This window comes from Microtus oregoni, unplaced genomic scaffold (genome assembly GCF_018167655.1).
Source record: "Microtus oregoni isolate MIOR12 unplaced genomic scaffold, Mior012 000048F_ref0000485, whole genome shotgun sequence".
NCBI classification, from domain to species: Eukaryota; Metazoa; Chordata; class Mammalia; order Rodentia; family Cricetidae; genus Microtus; species Microtus oregoni.
The window spans coordinates 13,957,213-13,981,710 of NW_024543222.1; the positions used below are offsets into that span (position 1 = coordinate 13,957,213).

The 24,498-nt window shown below is 51.2% G+C and overlaps 2 protein-coding genes across 11 annotated transcripts in view; one reads left to right on the plus strand and one right to left on the minus strand.

The window, feature by feature from the left end:
* Positions 1-858: 858 nt before the first annotated feature.
* On the plus strand, positions 859-12,682 carry LOC121436250 (transmembrane ascorbate-dependent reductase CYB561). Its single transcript, XM_041636024.1, is given in 9 exon segments — positions 859-885; positions 3,685-3,760; positions 6,251-6,411; positions 7,402-7,611; positions 8,400-8,498; positions 8,751-8,854; positions 9,288-9,350; positions 9,352-9,446; positions 9,617-12,682. Coding segments are annotated over 6 exon segments (753 nt in total). The 5' UTR covers positions 859-885; positions 3,685-3,760; positions 6,251-6,411; positions 7,402-7,412; the 3' UTR covers positions 9,810-12,682.
* Positions 12,683-15,839: 3,157 nt separating this feature from the next.
* The window catches only part of Tanc2 (tetratricopeptide repeat, ankyrin repeat and coiled-coil containing 2), a 331,636-nt gene continuing 322,977 nt past the window's right edge, over positions 15,840-24,498 (minus strand). For 7 of the 10 annotated variants that reach the window (XM_041635617.1, XM_041635620.1, XM_041635618.1 and 4 more), the window contains one exon: positions 15,840-23,223. In XM_041635617.1, coding sequence (XP_041491551.1) covers positions 21,255-23,223 — 1,969 coding nt within the window. In that variant the 3' untranslated portion in view covers positions 15,840-21,254. The remainder of the gene's footprint in view (positions 23,224-24,498) is intronic. The other 3 variants (XM_041635621.1, XM_041635616.1, XM_041635614.1) reach the window with 1 other exon arrangement.

Genomic DNA, 24,498 nt, shown 5'->3' on the forward strand with positions numbered 1-24,498 from the left:
GTTGGGGGAGGGCAGGTGGGAGGGGCCAGTCCCACAAAGATGTTTTGATGCACAGGGGGAAATACCCCATTTCTGTCTCATTCTTGGACTCTTGGTGAGTCTGGCCAGGCATCCAACAGGAAAGAACCTTTTGTTCCCAGCTTGTAGGAAGTTTGAGCTGGGCTCTTATCTACCCATAGCACTTCCTGGATAGGGGGCCAGGATCCGCTGCCCAAGCTCCCAGCCTCGGCCTTGGCAACCTCCTGTCTTAAGTACAGACCTTGGCAATAGGCCTAAGCCTTAAATGAGAAGTTGGACGAACGATATCTAGCCTTAGATTGGTGTCTCTCCCCTCCTCCTCCCCTCCCTCCGTGTGTGAGTGTGTGTGTCCTGGAGTGGAAAAAAGAGGGAGGTAAACTATCAACAACAGCGTCCGTGTGGCGGGTGTGCAGAGGCGGGAGGACAGGGTTATTCCCAGCCTTCCAGTAAAGTGTAAAGTGCCATCTCCGCCCACGGGGGCTGGGAGAGGTGACCCTAGGGTTACCGGAGCTGAGCTTGGACCCAGGCGGGGCCTGACACCTAGCGGTTTCCCGGGTTCCGAAGTGGAGAGAGCAGAGAGTGAGAGGCTAGAGATCGGGAACCGAGGCGCCACATCCGCCCCGCCAACCATCGCCTGCCCACGCTGGTCCCGACGCTGCTGGATCGGTGTGGCCGTCGTGCACCTCCGAGAGCCCGCGCCTGGCGGTACTTCCGGCGCAGGTGACCGTCGCCTCCTCGTGCGCGCTACCGCCGCCGGGCCGTCGCGCTGTCACCATGGCGACGCCGTCGCGCCGTGGCCCGCGGAACCGGCAGAGCGGCCGGGGCGCGGCGCGAGGACGCGCACAGGCCTGGCGGCGGCGGGACCAGGTAAGCAGCTGGGTGCCAGGGAGCCGAGTTCCACGCGGAGGGGTGGCGGGGACTGGGGCCAGGCGACGCCGGGCTTCGAGACGCTCTCCCGTGCGCACCTGCCAGCGCCCACCGGGGCCCCGCCCCGCCTGTCCCCTGCAGTGGCCCCGCGAGGCGGCGGCCTGACGCCTGAGTTCCTGCTGCTGGGAACCGGGAGAGGCAGCCTGGGGACCTCGGGCCGCGTCTCTGCTGGAGTTAGAATGGGGACCTGAGTTCAAGTCTAGGGGTCTGTGACTATATTCTAAAATAAAGTGGGTGGGAGTGGACCCATCTCGTTTGGCAGGTCCGTCCTTAGCTGAACCCCCCACTGTCTAGGCGTTCCTAGACTGGGAGAAAGCCTGGCTTCATGCTTTGGCCTTGGCCACCTCCCCTTTCCGGTCACTTCTCTTACCCCTACCCCTTTTCTCGCGAGGCATCACAAGTCACAGGAGGGTCCTTGTGGACTCTGGCTTCCCTTTTAGTTGCCATTCTGTCTTGGCAATCTGAGAGCTTTCTAAAATTCTTTAAGAATAGCCGGGCGGTGGTGGCGCACGCCTTTAATCCCAGCACTCGGGAGGCAGAGGCAGGCGGATCTCTGTGAGTTCGAGACCAGCCTGGTCTACAAGAGCTAGTTCCAGGACAGGCTCCAAAACCACAGAGAAACCCTGTCTCAAAAAACCAAAAAAAAAAAAAAAAAAGAAAAGTTCCATCTCTTGGATTCTGTTCTGTTCTTTTCATAGCAAAACAAAGCGAAGCAAAGCATGGCCACCTCCCTTAAATACCGGGATTGCTCCCCGCACTTGGGTCTGGGTGGAAAATCCTGGTCTGCTCAAGCCCCACCCCTTGTGGGAAGGAGGAGCTCCTGGAACCAGAAGTAGAATCACCCACAGATGCCCTGCCCTGCCCTGCCACTGTCTCTGGGTCTCTGGGTAGGCAGAGTGCAGGCTTCTTGAACTCACAGAGATCTGTGCGTTGGGATTAAAGGCCACGATGCCGAGCTCCCCTCTCTATTTAAGAATTAACTCATAATTAATTAGAATAAAAGTGGGAATATAAAATTTCAGAGATTAAAACTACCATCTGGGTCATGTGTGGCAACAAGGGGCAGTGACCCTAGGGTTCAGGAGGCCGAGGCAGGCAGATTGCAAGTTTAAAGCCAGCCTGGGCTACAGATGCTGGTTCAATGCCACTCCCCAACAACAAAAATCAAATGCAGACTGACAGTCTTCCATACTCTAGAAGTTTCTATAGAATAAATGGGGCATGGGTTGGTGGTGGGCAGGAGGAACACGTGGCCTGATGTGGGGGTTGTGCTGTTTATGACCTTCAGGTGATATCATTTTTGTTCAACTGCTGTTTGGCTGAGCGCTCACCAGGTGGCAGGCACTGTACCAGGCTTTTGGGCATATTTTTTCCCATTTAACTTTTCTGCAGTCCAGTAATGTAGGCCTTAGAGTTGAGGAGGCCAGCTGGGAGAAGGGACACAGTAGTAACCAGTGGAACACACTCTGAATTGACCTGTTTGTGACCCAGGCTGCATTGCAACTCTGAGAGATGTGCTGGGTGCTTTGGCGTTCACGGGGCCTTCCTCCATAAAAATAAATAAGGACATTTTCAAATTTCCTACAAAGACAACATGCATATTGGATTAAAAGTTAAATCATTTCAACCTTTAAAGTGATCTTTCCCCTTTGTTTTTTAACTGTTGTGGGTTCTGGCACAGACTTGGGCCCACTTTCTGCCTGGGCCTTGGTGCCCCGCGCAAAAGCTCCGCTTCTCTTCACCTTCTCATCACATTTAGGGTCTCACCCACCAAGGAAAGCTCTAGTCCCTGCCCCCACTGTAGTCTTTTCTAACTCAATTAAAGCCTGCGGCTGATAGGGAGGGCTGTGGCCAAGCCAGGTTTCTCAGGGTCCAGCTTTCCTCAGCTCCACCGCTGCCTCCTGGGCTGTACAGCATGAGCGTTGTCTGGTACCAGTAATGAGGTTAGGCATGGTTGGCTTTTAATAAAACACAGTGGGCCTGGAGAGGGAGCGTGATGTTCAGCACAGGCTAAGCCCTGCGGATAGCTGTGTCCCTGTGTGATTGCATTAAGTGGGAGTCAGTCTGCAGGTGGTGCGTAGAGATTAGGGGTGTATTTACTTGACTGTCACAGTCCGGAGATCTGTCACCCCACCCTGAACTCTAAGAAAGGAAGGGGAGTAGCCATGTAAGGGGCCACATGAGCTCCCATTCCTTGCAAGACTCTGGTGTGAATCAAGTGTGATGTTGGAGTCAGGAGGCTGAGGCAGGGGGATGTCGAGTTAGAAGCCAGTCTAGGTTACACTGTGAAACCCTGTCTTGAAAGAAATAAAAAGAATGGAGAAGGAGAGAAAGGGAGGGAGAACACAGGTCTGTGGAAGCTGAGGAAACCTAGGGTCGAGAGTGGCCATTTCCAGGCTGTGAAGCCATAGCCTGTGTTCTGCTAGGGGACACAGGCAAGGACAGGTTATAGGGAGCAGCATCCACATTAGGAGGGAAGGGTAGGGTGTTCTCACTGTTGGGGTGACCAGGGACCATGATGCACATGTGCATGCTCACAGGGGGACAACTCAAACCCCTTTAAAGCTTGCAGATGCAGGCATGCTGCGGGCGGAGGCATTCTGTCCAGAGCCTTGGGGACATCTGCCCCAGGCACAGAGAGCTTGTAGCTGTCCTGAACTGAGCTGCAGCAGGGAGCATTTTACTAAAGGATTCCATGAGGCACAGGGCAACTCAACATTTTTTTTGTTTTTGAAACAGGGTCTCCCTGTGTAGCCCAAGCTGGTCTGGAATATGGAATCCTCCTGCCGTAACCCAAGTGCTGGGATTGTAGCTGGTTGGTCCTGCTTTATTTTTTCTGTAGCTCCGGATTTTGTGAGTATAGCTAGCACTGCCTGAATGAGTGCCCTGCAGGCAAGCCATGCCTGCCACGGGGAGTGGTCCTGCTAGGGGGCGACAGCCCCTGTTGTGCCTCTATCACCACTTTGTAGCCTCAGCTTCGCACCCAAAGCACCCCATTTTCTTTCGGAGGCCAGGCTGCTTCACTTTCTCCTCAGGTTGGCTTTCTTGCTCCCAGGACTGCTTGGCTGGGTGCCCTACCTGAGAGTAAATTGAAATTGAGCCTCCGCTGCTCAGGCACTCCTCTGACACCCCTTTCTCCCGCTTGTACCCATTTTCTCCTGGAGAGCTGTAGGCAGCACCTGTTCTTGTGTTGTGGCAGTACTGAGGGTGAGCAGGGACCTGGGGAGTCCCTTATTCAGCTGGGACCACCAGAGCCTTGACTGGCCTAAGTGTTTGGAAAGTGCGACAGCATCACCCTAGCTACTGGGCCCTGGGAAGTTCAGAACCACTGTGCTGGTGGAGACCTTGACCCCCGGGGAGGAGTCGCAGAAGACTGTGCCCATTGGCAAAGGGTGGTGCCTTTTCCCTAGCCTGGTGGGAAGGGCCATGCAGGGTTACCTCCAGTTTTCAATCCCCATTCCCCGTCCCGCTCCCATCCCATTTTTGGCAGTGCTGGGGGTTGGGGAGTAAATCCAGGACCTTAAGTAGGCCCAGCAAGTCTCTGTCACTGAGCTACATCCCTAGCCCTCTATGGCCCTACTTAGAACACCTGCCACCATTAACACTCGCCCGGAAGCCCCTGCTGTGGAGTTCCAGCATCTAATGGTGGCCACAAGCAGCAGCCGCAGGTAGAGCAGCTAATTTGCTGATGGTTATTTTGAGCACAACTTTGTTGCCTTTGAGTCCTCATTTCCCATCTGTGACACCGGGGTAACAAACACTCTTGTTTCACTCACAGTACTGTGGAGGGTTAAACAGAGAGGTGCAGAGCGTGGGGTGCTCTGCTGTCGGGTCCCTGCACTCCTGAGGCAGACGGGTTCCTCCTCACCCTGGGTGGTGTGTGTAGACAGCATGCGGGCACTCCCGTCCATCACAGGGAATTCAGGACTGAATTTCCAGTGAGAGATGGTAAAGCCATCCTCTCCCTCACTACCATATGGTCTCTGCCTATGAGGAGACTGACTGGGACAGAAAAAGCAGGCTATGGCAGACCAAGTGGCTGACCCGTGGCCCAGATCTGCCCTTTGTCTTGTCTGAAGCCTGACAAACCGTGGCAGGTCACCTGTTCCTGCTTTCTGCCCTCACTGGGAGCTAATCAGATTTTGCTGTGCTTCAGGCTCTGGGGAGATGAATCTAATAACGGGGGGAGGGACTTGGAGAGGAGGCAGGACAAAGGACAGCAGTCTCTGCTGGGTACCTGAGAAGTCTTGGAGAAGGGTGGAGTGACCTTATCTTCAAGGAGCAGACAGGACACTTCAGTAGAGAGCATCGCGGGATTAATCTAGAACAGAACCCAAGAGGGTAAGGAAGTTTTGGGGAGCCTTGAGGACTTAGGAGGGGCTTGAGCTGCACTTGGGGACAAAGTAGTGAGCAAGATGCTGTTGCCCTGGGGTGAATCTGCAGGGTGGTGTAGGCAGCACGGAGCAGGAAGCTGGTACCAACCGCAGGCCAGTGAGCTGAAGCCTCCACGTGGACGTAGTGGGAACATAGTGGGGCTGCGGAAGGACAAATTAGGATCACGTGGCAGCGGGCATTTCTCTGGCTGGCAAGGGTGATATGACTTAGAAAGCAAGGCATGTCCTGGTGTGTCAGGCAGATTGAAAAGAGAGAGGCTTGTGTCCTGATCTGGCAGGGCAACGAAGATGGCTGAGAGGAACGAGAGGACAGAGATCTGGGAGCCCTTGGGCTGTCTGGGATCTTGAGAGGGCCTGGTTGTGATGGGAGAACACTGATCTTGGACACGGCTGACGTGGCAGTGCAGTGGGAATCTGAGGGAAGACCGAATAGGCAGGAGACTTGGCAGTCACGTGAGGGGACAGATAGGAATAGCAGCAAGAGGTCCAGAAATAGGGGTTCACTCCTGGCTAGAGGTTCAGAAAGAGTTCCCACTTAGCAGGGATGACTTGAAAGAACACGTCAAGAATTTGAGAACGAGGTCAGCCTGCTTCACACAGATCTCCAGGTGGTGCCTATCCCATGAAGGCTGAGAGGCCCCCTTCATGCCATTCAGTTCAGGACCGCAGAGCCAGCCAGCAGGAGTTAGGAGCTCAGAGACAGAGACAAGTACAATGTGATGATGTGAAGTTGTTGAACCAATGAGGCAGAAGTATGCTTATCCACATGAGGAGATGTGTGTGCTATGCCAGTACATGAAGATGGGATGACGATGTCCTGGGCCTGTTTCCATGGGAAATGTATATGAATTTCTGACCAGTGCATGCGGGGACGCAGGTGACTTGCTTTTGTCTGTTTTTTTCAAATGCAGGAGCTGCTGTCAGAGAACTGGGAGGTGGAGCTGGAGCTGACCAACCCGAGGAGCTGGCTGACCCAGGCCCCAGCACAACAGGGGTACTAACTAGCGCTGGCTAGTTAGTGTTGGGAAAGCCGCAGCTACAGCTTCTGTTCGCCACTGCCTCGCACCTTCTGGTACTCACTGGTTGGCTGGGAGGCAAGGCCCCTCTGTCTAGGGAAGGGACAGTAAGCTGGAGTGCTGATGTCCCCGCAGAGCTGGCATTGGTGGTTGCCTTGTCTAGCCAGAGTGGGACCTTTGAGTCCCACTGCCAGCCCTGAGGCAAGAGGAACAGAGGCCAGACCAGATTGCTCCCCTCCACCTCTTTCCTAATGGGAACAGGGGGACAGGAGAACATGCAGGGGGAGGGTTGAGAGCTGGCCTGAGCTGCATGGGGAGGCTTGCATGCACCAGAGCCTTCCACGGGTCTCCTGGTACAGGCGGTGTCTCCTCATATGGCAACATGCCTGCTCTGTCTTCCTGCATAGACCATCGGCAGTTCAGCAGGTGCATATGAAGCCACACTGCTGGGGCCCCTAGTTCTGGAAACCTCACCGGAGGGGGGAACAGCATCCCCTCCCACCCTTGGTGTGGAAAGGAGCTGGAAGGAATGGAGTTGGGGCTCCTGGAGTGGCCTGTGGTCTGGCACAGCAGGGCAGAATACAGCTACACAGAACAAGGGGATTGACTCTCTGGGTGCCCATGGCTCTCCACTAGGATTAGGGCTTGAGGCTTACAAATGGGTGAAGGAACAAGGCTTCTACTCCCACCCAGGAAGGACTTTTCCATCTATGTGGAGAAGGGAGTGGTAAGCTCCACACCTTCAGGGTATATGCTTGTGTTTCCGATGTATCTGCCAACCCCATCCCAGAACACCCAGGGCCTCAGGAAACAGGACTTATAACCCAGGGATGGGGCCCATGCTGTCATCCGAACTCGGGACGTTTCTAAACTTGTGCCCTCCCGTATACACGGGTCAGTTTGCCTCTGTGGGTAGGTCTGGCCTCCCAGTGAAAGCTAGGGCGCACAGCTTAGACTCTGGCATGGAGGAAGTGGCAGCTGTCACGAGGCAGAGTGTGCTTTCTGAAGGCTGTGAGTGGCTCCCTAGAGCTCTGTGTCTCCTGTAGCTGGGGTCAGCATGGAGCCCGGTGGTGCCTCCGTCCCTGCTGCCTTGCCGTACTACGTGGCCTTCTCCCAGCTGCTGGGCCTTACCGTGGTGGCTGTGACTGGCGCATGGCTGGGCCTGTACCGAGGTGGCATTGCCTGGGACAGCTCGCTGCAGTTTAATGTGCACCCACTCTGCATGGTCATAGGCATGATCTTCCTGCAAGGAGATGGTGAGTCCTGGGGCTAGTCCAGGGAACCTGGGGCTGGAGGGTGATAGCTGCCTTTAGCAGGTGGCATCTCAGGGGCCATGGCTGCTTCTACAGTGGAGCCAGCCTGAGTGGTGACGACACTATCTTCAGGGGCAGCTGGACATTGGGAAGGAGACACATGTACATGTGTTATTGCTGAATGGATACATGGCTGAGCTAGCATGCTTGTCCCTGGGATAAGTGCGAGCAGGTGCTTGGTCTGAGTGCTGCCTTCAGGGAGCTGTGTGGGGGTGGGGTGGGGGTCCCGACAGCCACCTCCCACCCCCCAGCAGCAGTGGAGATTGGGCAGGATCACATTAAGCCTTGGAAGCTGGGAGTCTGCCTGCTAAGCGCAGTGATTCCCCACCTAGGAAGGCTCCAGATGGCCAGCACCGCAGTCTGACTGCAGGACGAATCCTGAGCTCCCGAATCAATGAGTTCTAGGGCACCTGGCAAGGCCACGGGGCACTCAGGCCCAGCAGCTGCTCTGAGTGGGTGGAAGTGTGACACAGCCCCTCTCCTGGTCCTTGAGTGTGCATGGGGTAGACAGGGCACCCTGGACCAAAGCCAGGATGGGTGCAAGGTCCCTGTGCAATCCTGTTCCCTCCTCCAGTTTCTGTAATTGTCAAACCTTAAGAAGCTCCCTCCTCCAGTTTCTGTAATTGTCAAACCTTAAGAAGCTCCTGGCACAGACCTTTGTCTAGCCAGCCAGGCTTGCCAGTGTGTCCAGCACAGGCCGGTACACTTAAAGCTTTATCCACTTCCACAAGCTCTCCTGGTGTACCGTGTCTTCAGAAAAGAAGCCAAACGCACGACCAAGATCCTGCACGGGCTGCTTCATGTCGTTGCTCTCATCATCGCCCTGCTGGGTGAGTTCTCGGATGCAGCCTTTCCTTCCCCACCTGCTGCTTTGGGCTCGGCAGCTGGGCAGACAGTCCCTGCTCCAGGCTGCTTGGCCTTGCCCCACTCTCCTCCGGCATCCCAGGCAGGGATGGGATGCTGGCCATCATCGGCCTGGACCAAAGCCCAGAAGTTCTGGCTAGCAGTTTCCCCCGGGTCTCCCCTCCTCTCCCTTTTCCATGTCCAGCCCTGTCCTCATATGGCCCCTGCCTCCGCTCCAGGCTTGGTGGCCGTGTTCGACTATCACAGGAAGAAGAGCTATCCAGACCTATACAGCTTGCACAGCTGGTGTGGGATCTTAGTCTTTGTTCTTTATTGTGTGCAGGTGAGTCTAACCTCAGGGAGGGGGAGGGTAGGGTAGTGGGGGCTCAGGTGTGCCATAGAGGGGCCCATTTTTCAGGGTTCATGTCCAGAGGAGAGAGAGAAGGTCAGTTTAGTTGGATGCTATTTTCAGAGGCTGAATTGGGTATAAGCTTAGGATTTCAGAGGCCAGGGTGCCCCAGGCCTTTTGTCCTTCCCACTGACGCTGTGTAAGCGTTGAATCACATGCCTTAGCTTCTCGAATCCATGGGGTGATGAACCTGCTGCTGGAGGCCCAAGGCCTCAAGGCAAACGGCTTCAAGTCTTGGGGACCAGGCCACCTTTCCTATAAATGTTCTGCTCCACTGCACTTGAGGGGATGAAGGGGTCCTTTGGCGGCCTCCTATTAGGTAGGTCACAGCCAGCTCATGGCTCAGCAGAGTCCTTTCTCCTTTTAGTGGCTTGTGGGTTTCAGCTTCTTCCTGTTCCCTGGAGCTTCGTTCTCTCTGCGGAGCCGGTACCCGCCCACAGCACATATTTTATGGTGCCACCATCTTCCTTCTTTCTGTGGGCACAGCCCTCCTGGGCCTGAAGGAGGCGCTGCTGTTCAAACTTGGGTAAGTGTCCTGAAGAGGCAGGGCCTCCAGTGTCCCCTGCTTTACTGAAGGCCTCTTTCTGAGCTGGCTTTTCTCACGGGGAGGGTGGAAGGGTTGGTGTCTTTAAGGCCTGGGCTGCACTTGTCCTAACTGGAACTCTTGGTGGCTTCTCCCTTCACCCTGCCCTACAGGACCAAGTACAGCAAGTTCGAACCCGAGGGGCTCCTGGCCAACGTGCTGGGCCTGCTGCTGGTCTGTTTTGGGGTGGTTGTGCTCTACATCTTGGCTCAAGCTGACTGGAAGCGGCCTTCCCAGGCTGAAGAGCAAGCCCTCTCCATGGACTTCAAGACGCTGACAGAGGGAGACAGCCCCAGTCCCCAGTGACGGCCTTGGGTGATCCTCCCGGTTCTGTGGGTTCTCGGATATCTTTCTGCCCCTCCCTGCAGAGCCTGAAACTTTAGGTCCAGGAGTGCCTGCTGGGCAGTGGTGTTAGTTTAGTGGGATTTCAGGTTTTGGCTTTGTCCTCTGCTTTTCCTTCCTGCTTGCAGCTTCTGATGCATCCTGTGAGCCACGTGTGGGCCCCGCCTGTACCTCCTGCTGCCCATTCACTTGCAGAAAGCTTGGTGGGGCGCTGGGGTCAAGCCTAGTCCTGATCGTTAGGGGAGCTAGCTCCACCCTCCAGGCAGCTGATGGCTGGCCCCCCCCCCCCCCCCCCCCCCAGGGACTGGTGTGGAAAAGCCAAGCCTGCTGCTTGTGCATTCAACCCAGGAGTCCTAGCGGCTCGGGAAGCATGTGTCCTTGGCAGTAGAGCAAGTGATACGATGTGTAAAGTATGTTGGTGTTCAGACTGAGGTTCCCCCAAAGGGTTGAGTCTGGCCCCTGAAAGAGCCATGTGGCTTGGCCAAAGGTCCACACTGTCGCAGACCTTTCTGGTCTTTAACCCCTGAGCCTTAAGTAGGCTTTTCAGGGAAGGGACTAGGTGCTCAGAATGCAAGTATGTACCTGCCCTGGTGGATGAGGGCAGGCTGCTGGTGGCGAGGGGCCTCCTGGCCTCCTGCTGTCCACCTGGGCAGTTCCTCCCTCCAACAGGGGATGAGCCCCGGTTTCCTTCTGCAGGCCAGCCTGGACAGGCTCTGGGAGGGCAGGTCGCATACCTTCTGCTGTTTGTCTTGCTCTCCAGGGGGGTTCTGGGTTGCCCGACTTGACTGAAGCAGCCCTGGAGGATTATTGTCCTCCCACACTTGGGTCCATCTTCCCTGGACAATAGGACTGAAGTGGACAGAGGGATGGGCTTGGTCTCCTGTGGTGTCTGCACACAGCTTCAACCCCTGCTGCCTGTTGTGTTGTTAGCTGAGTCACTGCTTGGCTTGAGTCTAGAAACAATGTGATTAGAGCATTGGTCTCGTGCTTCTTGGGCTTGGCAACCGCTCTCTCCTCTCCTGGGCCTTGATAGACATGGATAACTTAACAAGGAGATTAGCAGTTTCTGAACCTGATAATTCCTTTAGGTCAAGAGGCCGGCCTTCTGTCAGATTTCTTGTGTAACTGTGCTGTGGGTCTCTTTCTCCAGCAGTGGTGGAGCCCCCTCTCCCGGCCTCCCCCCCCCCCCCGGGCTGCCCATCACCCTGGCCCCTCCAGCTCTCCATTTGCAGGGATGGTGGGTTTGCCTCCCGTTTCAATTGTGTATGCTGCAAGGATAGGGATCTTATCGATTCTTTCATCAGCTGGCACACTGATACAGTCAAATGTTTACATGTGGGAGACTTGTCTTTAGACAAACCCCGAGTATCATTGTGAATCTCCCGTGCCAGACTATACAGAAAACCAGAACTCATCGAGAGCCTGTAAACTAGTCTTTCTGCCAAAGTGTATGATACATGACTTAGGACCAAAGAAGGCCCCCAAGCAGATGTGTGTGGTTTCTTGTGTTTGCCTGTGGCTGTCTCCTGTGACGTACAGTGTGTTGTTGGTGCAGCGGATGAATCAATACATTCTACAGCCGACTACTCGCCTTCTGTTTTCATTTGTGGAGGCAAGAAAAGGACCCAAAGCTTTATGCCGTCAGATTCCGAAGTTAGTTCTACTAGGGATGAGAGAAACTGTCCCCAGGGTGGGTACCGCAGATAAAGTGACTGGCAGATTCTCAGCACAGGACGCACAGGTCTCTGTGGTGGTTGGGTTTGGCCCCCGTGGAGGGGATCCTGGAGGGCTCTAGGAGGCCCAAACATGGCAAACATGGCGCCCACAGTTCTTCTCTTACCCTTGTCTGCCATTCCTCTGCCTTGCTAAACTGCAGACTACATTCCGAAAGCTAGTTGCGTCCAGTCACTTATTTGGCCACCTCCTCCTCCTGAGGCTGACCATTAAGATCCAGCTATCAAACTATTGCAGTACAGCAATCAAAAGCCCCCTTTTGGTTACCCCAACTGACATAATCAAAACAAACCAACTCACCCCAAAATGGGGTTTCCCCTTGTACCTTTTATAAACCGCCATTTGCCTATGGGCCACAGCTGTCGCCTCTCTATCCAGAGGCAGGTCCTTTGTCCCTCCAGGGCAAATACCCTTTACCTTTCTCCCTTATTCCTTTCCCCTTCTCCCTCATCCTCTATCCCCTGTCTTTGTCTCTTATTCCCTGTCCTCTGTGCCTCTGGGACAAATAAATCTCCTTTGTGCGGAGAACTTAGTCTTGGGATGTCTTGTGCCAACTCTGAGGTCCTTTCAGAGCTTCCCTTGTTTTTTACCTGAGCCTGGGAAGGCTGGTGCCCAAGTACCTTGTCTGTTGACCCTTTCAACATCTCCTTCTGATCCTTAAGAAGAGGAGCAAAGCTTTTAAGAATGAGCTGAGATTCTGTGTTAGGTTGATTTATGTGACTCATGCAGGAGCTATGCTTATGGAAAGTTTGGGTGGGTCTCACTTTGCCTTCCTATGCATGGTGGCACATGTCTGATAAAGCACATGGCAGGCAGGAGGATCTTGAGGCTGGTCTGGACTACACGGGCAGACCCCATCTTAAAATAACAGGGCTAGAGGTGGTAGAGTACTTGCTTAGCATAGGCAAGGCCCTTGGTTCTGTATCAGGACAAAAAAACAAACAAATAAATACCCCAATGACAGAAATAAAGCTAAAAATACCGTACTAGAGAGTTATTTCTTTCTGTTTTATGAGACAGGGTTTCTCTGTATAACAGCCCTGGCTGTCCTGGAAATCACTCTGTAAACCAGGCTGGCTTTGAACTCACAGAGATCCGCCTGCCTCTGCCTCCTGAGTGCTGGGATTAAAGGTGTGCACCACCACCGCCCGGCTTGGAGCTCACTATCTAAGGGAGCTTACAGGAAACCCTCTCATGAGTAAGTGGTTTTCCAGCATTTGTTCAGCTTTATGTCTGTTGCTCGTTGCTGTGTAGGAGCCAGAATCAAGGTCTTTCCTCTAAACCAGTGGTTCTCAACCTCCCTGACCCTTTAATACAGTTCGTGTTGTAGCGACTCCCCCAACCACAAAATTGTTTTTGTTGCTATTTCATAACTGTAATGTTGCTACTGTTATGAATCATAATGTAAATCATCTGTGTTTTCCAGTGCTCTTAGGTGACCCCTGTGCAAGTCATTTGGCCCCCAAAGGAGTCATGACCCACAGGTTGAGAACCACTACTTTCAACCAAGGCTTCCTTGTGGATTTGCACTTCTTTAAAGGTTTCTAAAGCACATGGCTTAGTGCATGCACAAGCTATCAATGTCAAACACAGGCTTCTCCCGGTGGGAGAAGGCAGAGGGATCCTGATTGTGAGTGCTAGGTCTCATCTTACTTCTGGGTTTGGGGTGACCCTGAATTCTGTGCTCTCATTATGAATTTCCAAATGATGCCAGACATTGGAGGCCAGGCTATACCAGCGCTCTGACTCCTATGCAGATCTTAAGTTAGATGAGAGCAAGGGCTCCCTCTGGCTGGCTTTGGGACCCTGAGAGGTCCTCATGTCAACTCTTTTGAATTTGAGCCATTTGTAGCAGGGTTTGCTTATGGACGCAGTGCCTAGGCCTCTTTCAGTGCCCTTCTGATGGTTTTCACCTTGACCACCCCTTTGAGAGAAGCAGCAGCAGGGTGGAGAGATTCTGAGCTCTGCCTTCACCTCTGAGCCCTTGAGAAACTTGAGCTCTCAGGATCTGCTCTGGCACAGCATTCTGGAGAAAGGCTATCTGTTAGAGGCTCGTGTAAAGAATACACAATTTTCCCTAATCCTGGCTTTTAAAACCAGCCATTGTGAACCCTTGCCAACTGCAACAATGACCAGCCTGGAAAGATGTCTGTTGGTATCATAGTGGCACGGATGTTCTGGGGGTAACCAACAGCCTCTGACTGAATTTAAGGCCTGCTCCACAGTCATGGCTCGTTTGGCCCAAGAACCTGTGGTTGTCACTGGCTCTAGAGGTCATTTTGTTAAATGGACATAGTATCAACTTATTCTCTAAATACTTAAGCAGCTCTAAACTCTCACCAGAGAAGTTTCTCTACAGGAGATGGCAGTTCTATAAAAAACGATCAAAGTGTTGAGTGATAATACCTCATCCCTCTCCCCGAGGCTCAGGGATCAGTATGAAGGAGGGGAGGTGCAGAAACAGCTTAAGTGCCAAGGATTGCTGCTAAAAAGTTATCTTTGGACATGATAGGGCCACTGCACACCAATTCACAGCAATGACAGCTGTATGCACATGACCTGCACTAGACCAAGCCAGCCAAAAGCCCAGGCCCCTAGCTGAGGCTCTAGCTGATGGCTTCTGTGGGAAGGACAGTCTGTTTCCTTCAGGGATGTGGCCCTTGCTAGGTTACTCTTGCTCCAACAGATGGCCTGACATCCAGCACATACTTGTAGCACTAACTAGACTCAGTGAGTTAAAAAAACATGAAGTTGAGAGGGATATATGGAAGAGGTCTGGCAGGAGTCAAGAGGGCCTGAGGGTAGATATGACCAAAATAAACATGTATGAAATTCTCAGTAAGTAAAAACTGTTTTTAAAGAGCTGCCAAGAAAGGTAGGAAGAAACAAGTTTGGAGGCTGTGGCAATACCGCCCCCCCCCCCCCCCCCCGTTTGATGGAGCAGCCTGTGACACATTCTCGGCCATGTGCTTTAAATACTTCTAAGCAAATAAGGTTAACACAGGGAGCCTTGATGAAAGTGGCTTGCTGTGTGTTGTAGGAGTGTCAAGTCCCTAGCTCCGTCTCTGGGTACAACGCAGCCTGGATGAGAACGACTCCGGCCGGCCGTTACCCTGGGCTTTCCAGGCCACTCGGTTTTGTCTTACTCCTGGGGACAGGGTGACTCGGTCATCAGGGGCTCCATGCTTCTGTGGCTTGACTTTTAGGCTCTCCTGCTCTCCTCCCCTCCACTGGTTGCTGCCTGACTTTTCCCAGCCGGTGGAGTCTAGCTTCTTCATAGACCAGCATAAGGCAACCAGCAAGAGATGGAGTAATGAGGCACTTCTGAGACCCCATGAGAACATCTGCTGCTCACCGCTTCACTGATTGGCTTTTCATCTAGGAAAATTCTTTTAAGAAATTATTTTCCTCAATTCTACCTTGTTTTATTCTTTCAGTGCCCCAGGAATCCTTTAAAAGCTGATGTTTCACAAACTTTAAAAAAAAATTTCTATGGGCTGGAGAGATGGCTCAGAGGTCCTGAGTTCAATTCCTAACAACCACATGGTAGCTCACAGCCATCTGTAATGAGATCTGGTGCCCTCTTCTGCCCAGCAAGCATACGGACAGACAGAACACTGTATACATAATAAATAAATCTTTAAAATTTCTAGTTGTTAATGAAGCAAATGGTTTTGCAGACATAGCATGTGGTTCCTTCAAGATCCTTCTCTCCTCTGAAGGTGATTATGCCAGGGCCTGGGAGGCTAAGACAAAAGTACCATGAGTTCAGGAGTTTATGGCTAGCTCGAGAACGGACAGTGAAGCCAGGGTTAATCAGTCAAACTCATTCCAAGCAAGCAAACTAAAGGGAGGCCAGTGCTCCTGCATAGCTGCTACTGAAAACTAGGCCGCTTTAACCCTACGCTAACACGTGGCCAGCCTTCGCTGCGGTTCCAGAGCTGTCCTGGCCCAACAACCCCCTCGAGTGCTATCAGAGTCCACCTCAGAGATGCTTACTTGGCCGGTCAGGCTTCACTGCGGTTCCAGAGCTGTCCTGGGCCATCAGTGTCTACTTCAGAGACAGTCAACAACTGGATGAACAGATGCAGATGGCACGACTCTGAGCAAGCAAGTCATCAGGAATGTGGCCTTAGCCTTAACGACTAAGTTTTCTCTGGGGTGGCATCCTCGGCACTGCCATTCAGGTAAGGGTAAGTTTGGAAGCCACTTCCCTGGACAGAGCACGGAGGAGAAAAGCACCAGACACCAGGTCTCTCCAAGTGTTGACCATTTATAAATAAGTACATTTGCTTTCATACATACAGCTCATTGTACAGTTGACGCTCTGTATACATGGGGCAGGAAAATGCATTCATTTAAACTTTTCACATCTATCTCACACAGCTCACATGTACAGACAATAAAACTGTTCAAGCAAGTACAGCAAAGGAAATGTCTTCCTTATACACGGGGCTGGAGGCCTCCGCTGGGTGTGGGGTGTCCCCACTGCACGAGTTCACGACTGTGTGGTGTTCGATATATTAGGCTAGAGAACAAACATGCATTGGATAATATACTGTACAGAGGAAGTCCTTTACATCTGAGTTATAGAAAACCTAGAGGAAAACTAAGTGCATTAAAGCTTTTTCCAGCAAGTGTCTTGAAAGGACAGCAAAGAGGAATAATCAAAATCATATTAGTACAAATCACTCTTTAATTGTAGACTGTACATGTCTGTACTAATTAAAATCATCTTGGATTTGGAGGAGACAGAACAGAGACACAGACGCTGTGCTAGATGGAAGGGAGCCCATGCCTGAGAACGGCACCTGCCCTGAGCCCCACAGGAACTGGCCCAACGCAGCAGGAATCAGCCAAATGTTAAAAACAAAAACAAACAAACAAAAAAAAAACAACCCAACAAATCAGAACAGTATAACTTACAGGATTCCCAAAATAACCTGTGAGTGGCTATCTAGAGCCGGCATCACTACCCCCTCCCCCCCAGTGAATGGGTACACAGTAAGGCAGGTACATTCAAGTACTGAATTTTTCAGAATTAACTCTCTCTGGTCCTGGGGATTGAAGGGAGTGATTTGAGTCCTAGCCAGATTTCCTGGTTAGTGATTAGCAAAGGGAAACCCAGCCATCAAGTGCTACAGAACAGAGCAGCTAGGCCAAGTCCTTCCCGCAGAGTAGGTCTATCTGAAACCTGGAGATGGTGCTGCCTGGCATCTGTGTGCAGCCACTGCAGCCTGACTGGTCAGCTTAGTGTAGGGATCACAGTCAGGAGGAGAAACGAGATGGCAGGGTGAGGAAACATGAGAGTAACACTTGATTTTTGGTGTCCAATTATACGTTCATTTGGTACCGACTTTCAAAGCTCTGACTGTGGCCATCATGTGGCCACAAGCATCTCAGGGTGGCTCAGCTGCTGTGAGGCATTGGACACCGAAATGAAGGTTACCAACACTTCAGCCCTTGAGTGGTCTGTATTACAAAAGGAGTTGATGAAGACCCAGTGAATATTCAAGTAGCTCTGCACAGTGGCTCCACCAGCCCCGTTGTGCTTGTGTCCAGGTCCCTAGCCAGCCACCTTTTCTTGGGAGCAGCCAGAGCTGAGTTCAAGGCATTGCATGGTGAAGGTTTCCATGACACGTCTTTGTAGGTAGCTCTTACCCCTAAGCCCTTTGTTCATTGTTAGTCATGGTAGATGGTCAGTCTGGAATTCCCAGAGGAAAAGGAGAAGTCACACCTCTCAACAAGTACACGGCGACAGGGCAGTATGGCCCCCAGAGCAAAGGCGGCAGCAGACCGCTTCTTGAGAACTGGGCAGCCAGAGGATAGCCAGGCAGGGTGGGTGGGGCTGCTGAGCCCTGGGAGGCTCAACAGGGATGGGCACAGAGGCAGCATGCCCTGCCACCTGGGGAGCCTGTTCCATTGAGTGGCAAAGATTCAGTGAGCAACTGTTTTTGTCCAAGGCATTTCTGCAGTAGAAAAATAACTATCTTTAATCAAACCACCCAACCATGATACTTGTGGAGTTAGAAAAGCTGGAGGCTGAGTGGAACTGAGAGAAAGGATGCTCAGGGGAGAAAAGGCTCCTCTACATGCCCATCCACCAGAGAAAGGAAGCTCAACCTAACCTCCCAAACGGTGGTGTTCAGAGTCTGTCTTGCTACAGGTGGCATGGATGCATGAAGACCCTCCAGGCCTTTGTTCCCGTCTTCCTGAACCTCCAGGCTATGGGCCTGCCTTGGCACTGGCAGCAGCTCCACGAAGTCATTCTTTGTAACCAGGTAAATATGATGCAGAGCCACAGTGACACCTAGTGGTAGAGTATGGTGAAGCACACGTGACATCCACATATCCCACTGCATATGACTAAACTCTAAGGAAAAATACTTATGGATATTAAATTAGATACTGGTTTTAAATTTTTCTATTGGGTATATCTCTGGAATATAAAAATACCAATATTTAGAGGGGATCATAAACTACTATACAATATAAGGGCTGAGAACACCTTTCTCTAAGCTGTTCTGTTTATAATAATTTAGGAAAAATGTTTAATAATCCAGGCTTAACTAAAACCAGCAAACTTGGACATCTGGACAACAACCTGGAATACTGTACATGATTCTAATTAGTGGAATTTTCCTGAGCCATCAAGTTTCAGTTAAACACCTAGAAAGGGGCGCCTGGGAGAGGAAAGAGGGTCTGTGCTCTATTAACTTGGGCTTTTAATAGTGCACATCTGCGATCTGGACAGACACAACAGCAGATACAAAATGATCTCCATTTGACCATGCCAAATTCTCGTGTTACACAGGTTTTCCCTTTACTTTGTAAATAAACATTAATTTTAACTGTTACTTGTGTGCCTTACTGATCCAGTAAATAAATGAACCATGTCTCAGGAGTCCCTAAGAAAATTGCTGGAAAGCACTTTAAAATCACTGCAAATATTCTCTTGTGTTTAAAGATTCTCAATCTCGTTGAGGCTTATATACATCAGTTAGTTCTTGTGCTATGAATGCTGTGATCCACTGCTTGATTTCTTTCCATGTTTTTTTTTCTTGAAAAACACACTAGAGACAAGAGTGACTCTGCTAATTTCTAATGAAGACATTACTCACACTTAAATATCCAGTATTTACCAGAGTTACAAATTCAAACAGTAAAGTGCACCCATTTATAGACATGATGTGATGGGAACCTATTAGTGCAAGACTTTTGGGCAAAGGGACGTTTTGGTGAAAAACCTACAAGCTGCAGTTTGTCACCTGTCTCTACTTAAGGGAGATGTGAATTGAGTGAGCAGAATTTGACAGTTTCATCTGAAAAACTTCTTCCATCCTGAAGCTAGCCATGCCTGGCGAATGCTCATTGCTGGGAAGGGAGGGACACAGTCAGAATACAGTACTAAGACCAACCCATGGCAGTGAAGTAGCAAAGCAGGGCGCAGGCGTCTGCATCTACAGAAGACCCTCGTTTTATTTTCTGCCTCAAGAAGTTTCTGTTGGTGTTTCCTAGTCAAAACCCACTGGCACACAGCAATGACAGCCACTCTCTTATGATGGCCAAGAAAGAACTGTGGTTTGACACTGACCTCTTGGGTGGGGATAGAAACATTAACTTTCTTGCTTTTCCTGGAAAAATGAGGGACCCTGGGGAAAAGTGGCAGCTGTAGTGTATCTGTAGGCCTGCATGGCATTTCAACCTACCTAGCAGGTAAGGCTAGGGGAGTGTGGCTTTCCAAACAGGCAGGAGCACTTTTCTACTGGGCTTTAGGAGCTCCCTTAGAGGTGCTTCAGATAGCACATGATACAGAGACCAACAGGGCTATGTCCAGGCCACACCAGGAGCCAAGAAGTTGCTGTTCCCAGCTACAGGCTAACCTCACAGCTATAAACTTCCTCTTCCAGAGGGGAGATGGGGATACAGACAGGTGGATGGACAGGTAGGAAGAGACCACCGATGCCTATCCTAGTCTAGGAGAAAGGGGCAGTTCTTCTACATCATACTGAAAACTGTTCTGCTTATAGAGATGAGTCCTGATCCGTTTTCAGCTTGGGATTCATCTACTGGCATAATCTAAATCAGTGAAAAAGGCGTTTGATCTCAGTGTCACGCTCTGCATGGCTTATAGGTCCTTTCAGAGAACCTGTATTCCAAACAGGCCACAGCTGGATTTTGTTCAAGACACTGTCCTTCTTGTAGCACTTTACTAACAAAAGTAAATGTTCCCTAAGAACATGGGACCAACACCTCTGGTTAGTCTCCTGGTTAAGAACTGACATGAGCCAGAGACAGGACTGTGCTGCAGCTTCAGTCCCTGTTCCTGCTGCCTGTCTCACAAGTGTCTCAGCTCTTCCAGTCAGGTTAGCAGACATCCACAAGACACTGATGGAAGAAAAGGCCTGTGGTCAATCTCATGCCCCTACCCAGGGGTCAAAGGAGTCTGCAACACTTTCGGCTATTTTCTGATTTTCAAAAATTACCCCTAAATGCTCCTAGACAAAAGACACAACTCTTTTGACAGTGAATAATAAAAACAGAGGTCTTAAAATAGCATCAGTCAACAGCTGGCATGGGTAGAAACCCTGGGATGGGTCTGACAGTCCCAAGAGAATCTAAGTGTGTTCTGTAAGAACCTATTTCTTCTTTACACCATCTGGGTGTGAGACAGCGAGGTTCCCCTGGCTCCAGGAGAAGACGCAGCTAAGAGGGTTACTGTACCAGCCAGACCTCAGCAGTCTGCTCAGTGCTGTTTCAGGATCTAAGAAGCAGACATCTCCAAGACAGATTTCTTCCAGTGAGAAGGAAGAACAATCTTTATCCCCCTTCTTCTCTTTTCTCTGTATCTATTTCCTCCTCTAACCTTGGAAAAATCAGTAGCCTTTAGTGGTTAATCGTTGGGTAAAGCTCCCTCTTGGTGAGTGCTTTAAAAATACCCACAGTCGTCCTGGAATTTCCTCAGCTGATCAATTTATTTAAAGGGTGAATGTTTACTAAATGTTCTCAAAATGCCTCTTGGAAAATCAACATGGTAGCATTTCAAATAATTATAGTGGGCTTTTCTTCTGATTTAGCAGCTTTCTTTCCTTCTCACTCTCCCCTAGATCCCTTTATCCCAGGGGAAGACCAGCAATACAGTAAATGAAGATTCTAGACCTGATGCCTGCAGGGAGCTGGAGTTTGGGGAGGAGACCATGGCACAAGAATGCATTGGGGCTGGCCATGTGGAACACTGAGTAAGAATGCAAGGACAAAGAGGCATCACACACTTCCTAGAGTTTCTAGAAAAAACCAAACAAGAACATCTTACTTTTTAAAAAGGAAAGAGACATTCATACAACAAGAACATCAGTGAAAGCGATTGTCTCCTGGAAAAAGCTGACCAGTGTGTCTGATCTCCCTGGTTAAAGCTCACGGCACAAAATCTCCTTGTTGGCATTGGAAGAGAGGGAGAGAGCATGTGGCTGGGGCACAGACCCGAGAAAGTCCTGGCTCACCAGAGACCAGCTTCCTAGTCAGCTGCATGCAAAGGATTTCAACATGTGGGCTGTCACCTCTGAACACCACACAGAAACTACATGAGAAATTAAGCCAGAGAACTACCTCAGATGTGAAAACCAAGCCTGAAAATGTGCAGTGAAAACATACGGGTCTCACTCCAACAACTGTCTCTTACACATTAGACTCCACAAATGGTCTCTTTGGTTTGATAGGCGATGTCTGCCCTTGTCGAGAGTCCCGAGACAATTGCCTGTACAGGTTGTCCTGGTATGCCTGAGCCACGGGTAGGGTCCGTGCAACCTTCACGTCAGGATAGGAGGCGGCCTGGCTGACTCTTTCTAAGAGGTCTCCACGTGACCCATTAGCCAGCATCCCATGGGGGCTGTAATAATCGTCCTCCAGCAAATGGCCATTCTGTGCATTGTTGGTTTTGTTATAAAAGGCAATGTTGCTGATGGATGACGGTGGACTGAAGGACTCCGGCTGAGGCAGGCTGCCTGGAGATGTGGGACTGAGAACGGTATCCACGGATGACACTGCCCAGGTCCGATTCTGCTGGTGAAGGTGGGGGTACTGTTGAGTCCGGGCGGTTTTATCTATGATCCCCATGAATGGTGTGGTCCTGGATCGGGTGGGCTCACTAGGGTAGCCTCCCTGAGTGGGAGACACTGGTGACAGTTCATCACATGACCTATCATATGTTGGCTTCAGTGGGATCTCCATTTGCTGAATTGAAGAAGAAGGCCGGAAGGTGGGAGTCAGGTTGGAGGTGGACGCGATGCTGTTGCTAGATGGAGAGAAGCGAAGGCCCACGCTCTGCGAGTGCAGCAGTGGCCTGGGAGTCGGTGGGTGGGGCTTGATTTCATTAGGGTTGATACTGATAGGTCTTCTGATTAAATGTGACACATCAGGGGAACCCAGTTGGCTGGAGGAACGTTCCAGATCTAGTTTTGAGTGACAGACTGGATAATAGGATGCGGACTGGCTACGCCCAATCTGTGGTGTCTGGCTGTACCTCATGCCTCCTCGATAGGCAGAAGAGGGTCTCTGTGGCAGATCTTCTTTGGTCAATCCTCCATGCTGACAGATGGCACCAGCGCTCAGGCTGGCTTGGACATGCTGTACGGGTCTCCCATCTCCTACAATGCCCCCTATGGATCCCTGATAAACCAATCGGCTCTGACTCACTCCCATATCTCCTTGTGGAGACTGGTATTTACTAGCCATCGAATGGGCTACTTGGCCATAGGCTCCTGTCGGGATGACAGTGCTTGAGTGGACTGCTGAGCTAGGCTGGTTACTTCTTACAATCTGGGCCTTGGCAGGCTGTAGCCTGAGCCCTTGCTGGGGAACTGCTACTGGAAGCTGAGGCATCTGGTAGGGCCGCTGGGCCATCTTGGATAGTGGAGATTTTGGTCTGCCAGGTAGCTGACTCACATTTGTTTCTTGCTGATAGCGTACAGGGGAGCCAGACTGGGATCTATAGACACTCATGCTCTCAGCTGGAGGGCTGGCCCGGTACTGAGGGCCTCTACGGAGAGGGGAAGGGGGAGGGCTCGGGTATTCCTTGCCTTGCCCTCCCACAGGAGGTGGGCTGAACCGGTAAGATGCACCCTGATGAGCTGGGGATGTATGTGGTGGGCTAGGCCTGTAATGAGAGTTCTGGTGAGTTGGAGAAAGAGCAGGCGAGGTGGACTGATAACCTTGTCTAGTGGGAGAACCTACAGAACTATTGGAGCGGAAGTCAAAAACCTGATGAGAGCCAAGAGGTGAGCTAGAGATATAGGCTGAGTCCCGATGAGCTGGAGAGGAAGGCGGGCTCTGAATTACTGGGAGCCCCTGACTGGGCCGAGCCTCTGTCTGGAGGCCAATAGAAACGTTTTCAACATCCTGTTCCAAGTACTCCTCCTCAAATATGTCTTGTACAGAGTATATATCTTCATGTGGGGGCTCAGGCTCTGTCTCTTCCTCTGGTAACTCCTGCTGAGGTTGCTGGGGTGGCGGTGGCGGCGGCTGCTGCTGCTGCTGCATCTGTCTACATTCCTCCTCCACTCGCATCAGAAGCCTCTGGATCTCACGGTTGTTTGGACATAGCTTGATGGCCTCTTTCAGGTCTTCTAAGGCTGCTGCAAACTGTCTGCTTGACAAAATGCAAACACAAGAATGGAGTTATTCTGAGTGAATAGGGATCATGAGAAGTGGAGAAGATGGCCACCGGTTCAGAGGACTGCATCAGAGGATCTGTGGGACTCTAAGAGGGTCTAATTCAGCTTGACTTATAGGGAAGGGAGCAAAGAGGCTGCTATTCTTGAGTCCAGAATGATTCCCTAGACATTTTGTCCTTCATCTTCCTTCTGGCCTCTCTGGGGTTAACAGAGAATGTCCTCATTATGTAAGCTGAGACAGACCCTTCACAAGATCTCATTCCCAAGTGCATCCTAGGCAGTATGGGGGCTGCCTGGGTTGTCATTTACAGTGTCACTGTCAAGTAGCTTAGGAACAAAATAGCAAGTAACTGATCCAGAGTAATTTTGGGGGACTGGGAAGTGTCTGAGACGGGGTTTTTCTGTGAAGCCATGGCTGTCCTGGAACTCACTCTGTAGAACAGGCTGCCTCTGCCTCCCAAGTGCTGGGATTAAAGGTGTGCACTACCATGCCCAGCTCATCTTGTGGAATTAAACTAATATTCTCAATATTTTGGTCTAGGCCCCTTACATCCTAGGTATGGAGGCTACCTGTCCTCTGTCCCTTTTCTCTATCACCTACCAGCACCGGTGTGTGTGTCTTCCTGCAAGGTCACAGCCCACAGGAATTAAATTTGCTGGTTAGGCAACTGAGAGTAGAGGTGAGCTTACTCCAAGAAGATTCTTCTTTACAAATGAGGAATATTCCTATCCTCCCAGTTAAAACTACCCAGAAAGTGGACAACTCACCCTGTGGAAAAGGAGCAATCCCAGAGGGAGAGGAGTAATAGTTGACGTTCTATAAATACGTTCTGACTCTAGGTCACTGCCTACAGTGTCACTAGCCTTGGTTTGATTTTTTCAGACATATTCCCCTGGGTCATAGCAACAAATCCCAAACGGTTCCTTCCCATGCAGGGGAGAAGGCAGGTGTTGGGCAGAAGGAATCAAGGACAGTGATTGGCAGTTTTTAGCTCTTTCTGGAGGCTTTTTTGCTCAGTGGCCAATGCACAGCAGATGGGCACAAGGAATGGTGTCACCTCAGCCTTGGCAGCAGGGTCTCCTCTCTCTCCCTCTGTACTGTGGTTTAGGTGGGAAGGGCCAGACTTAGAACCCTCTATGGAGGACTAAATAATCTGGGGAGTCCCCAAATGCCTGTAGGAAAGGACAAGAGTGTAAGTGACTGTCCTGTTTCCTGCTGGGAAGCTAGAAAGGAGATGTGGCTCAAGTGG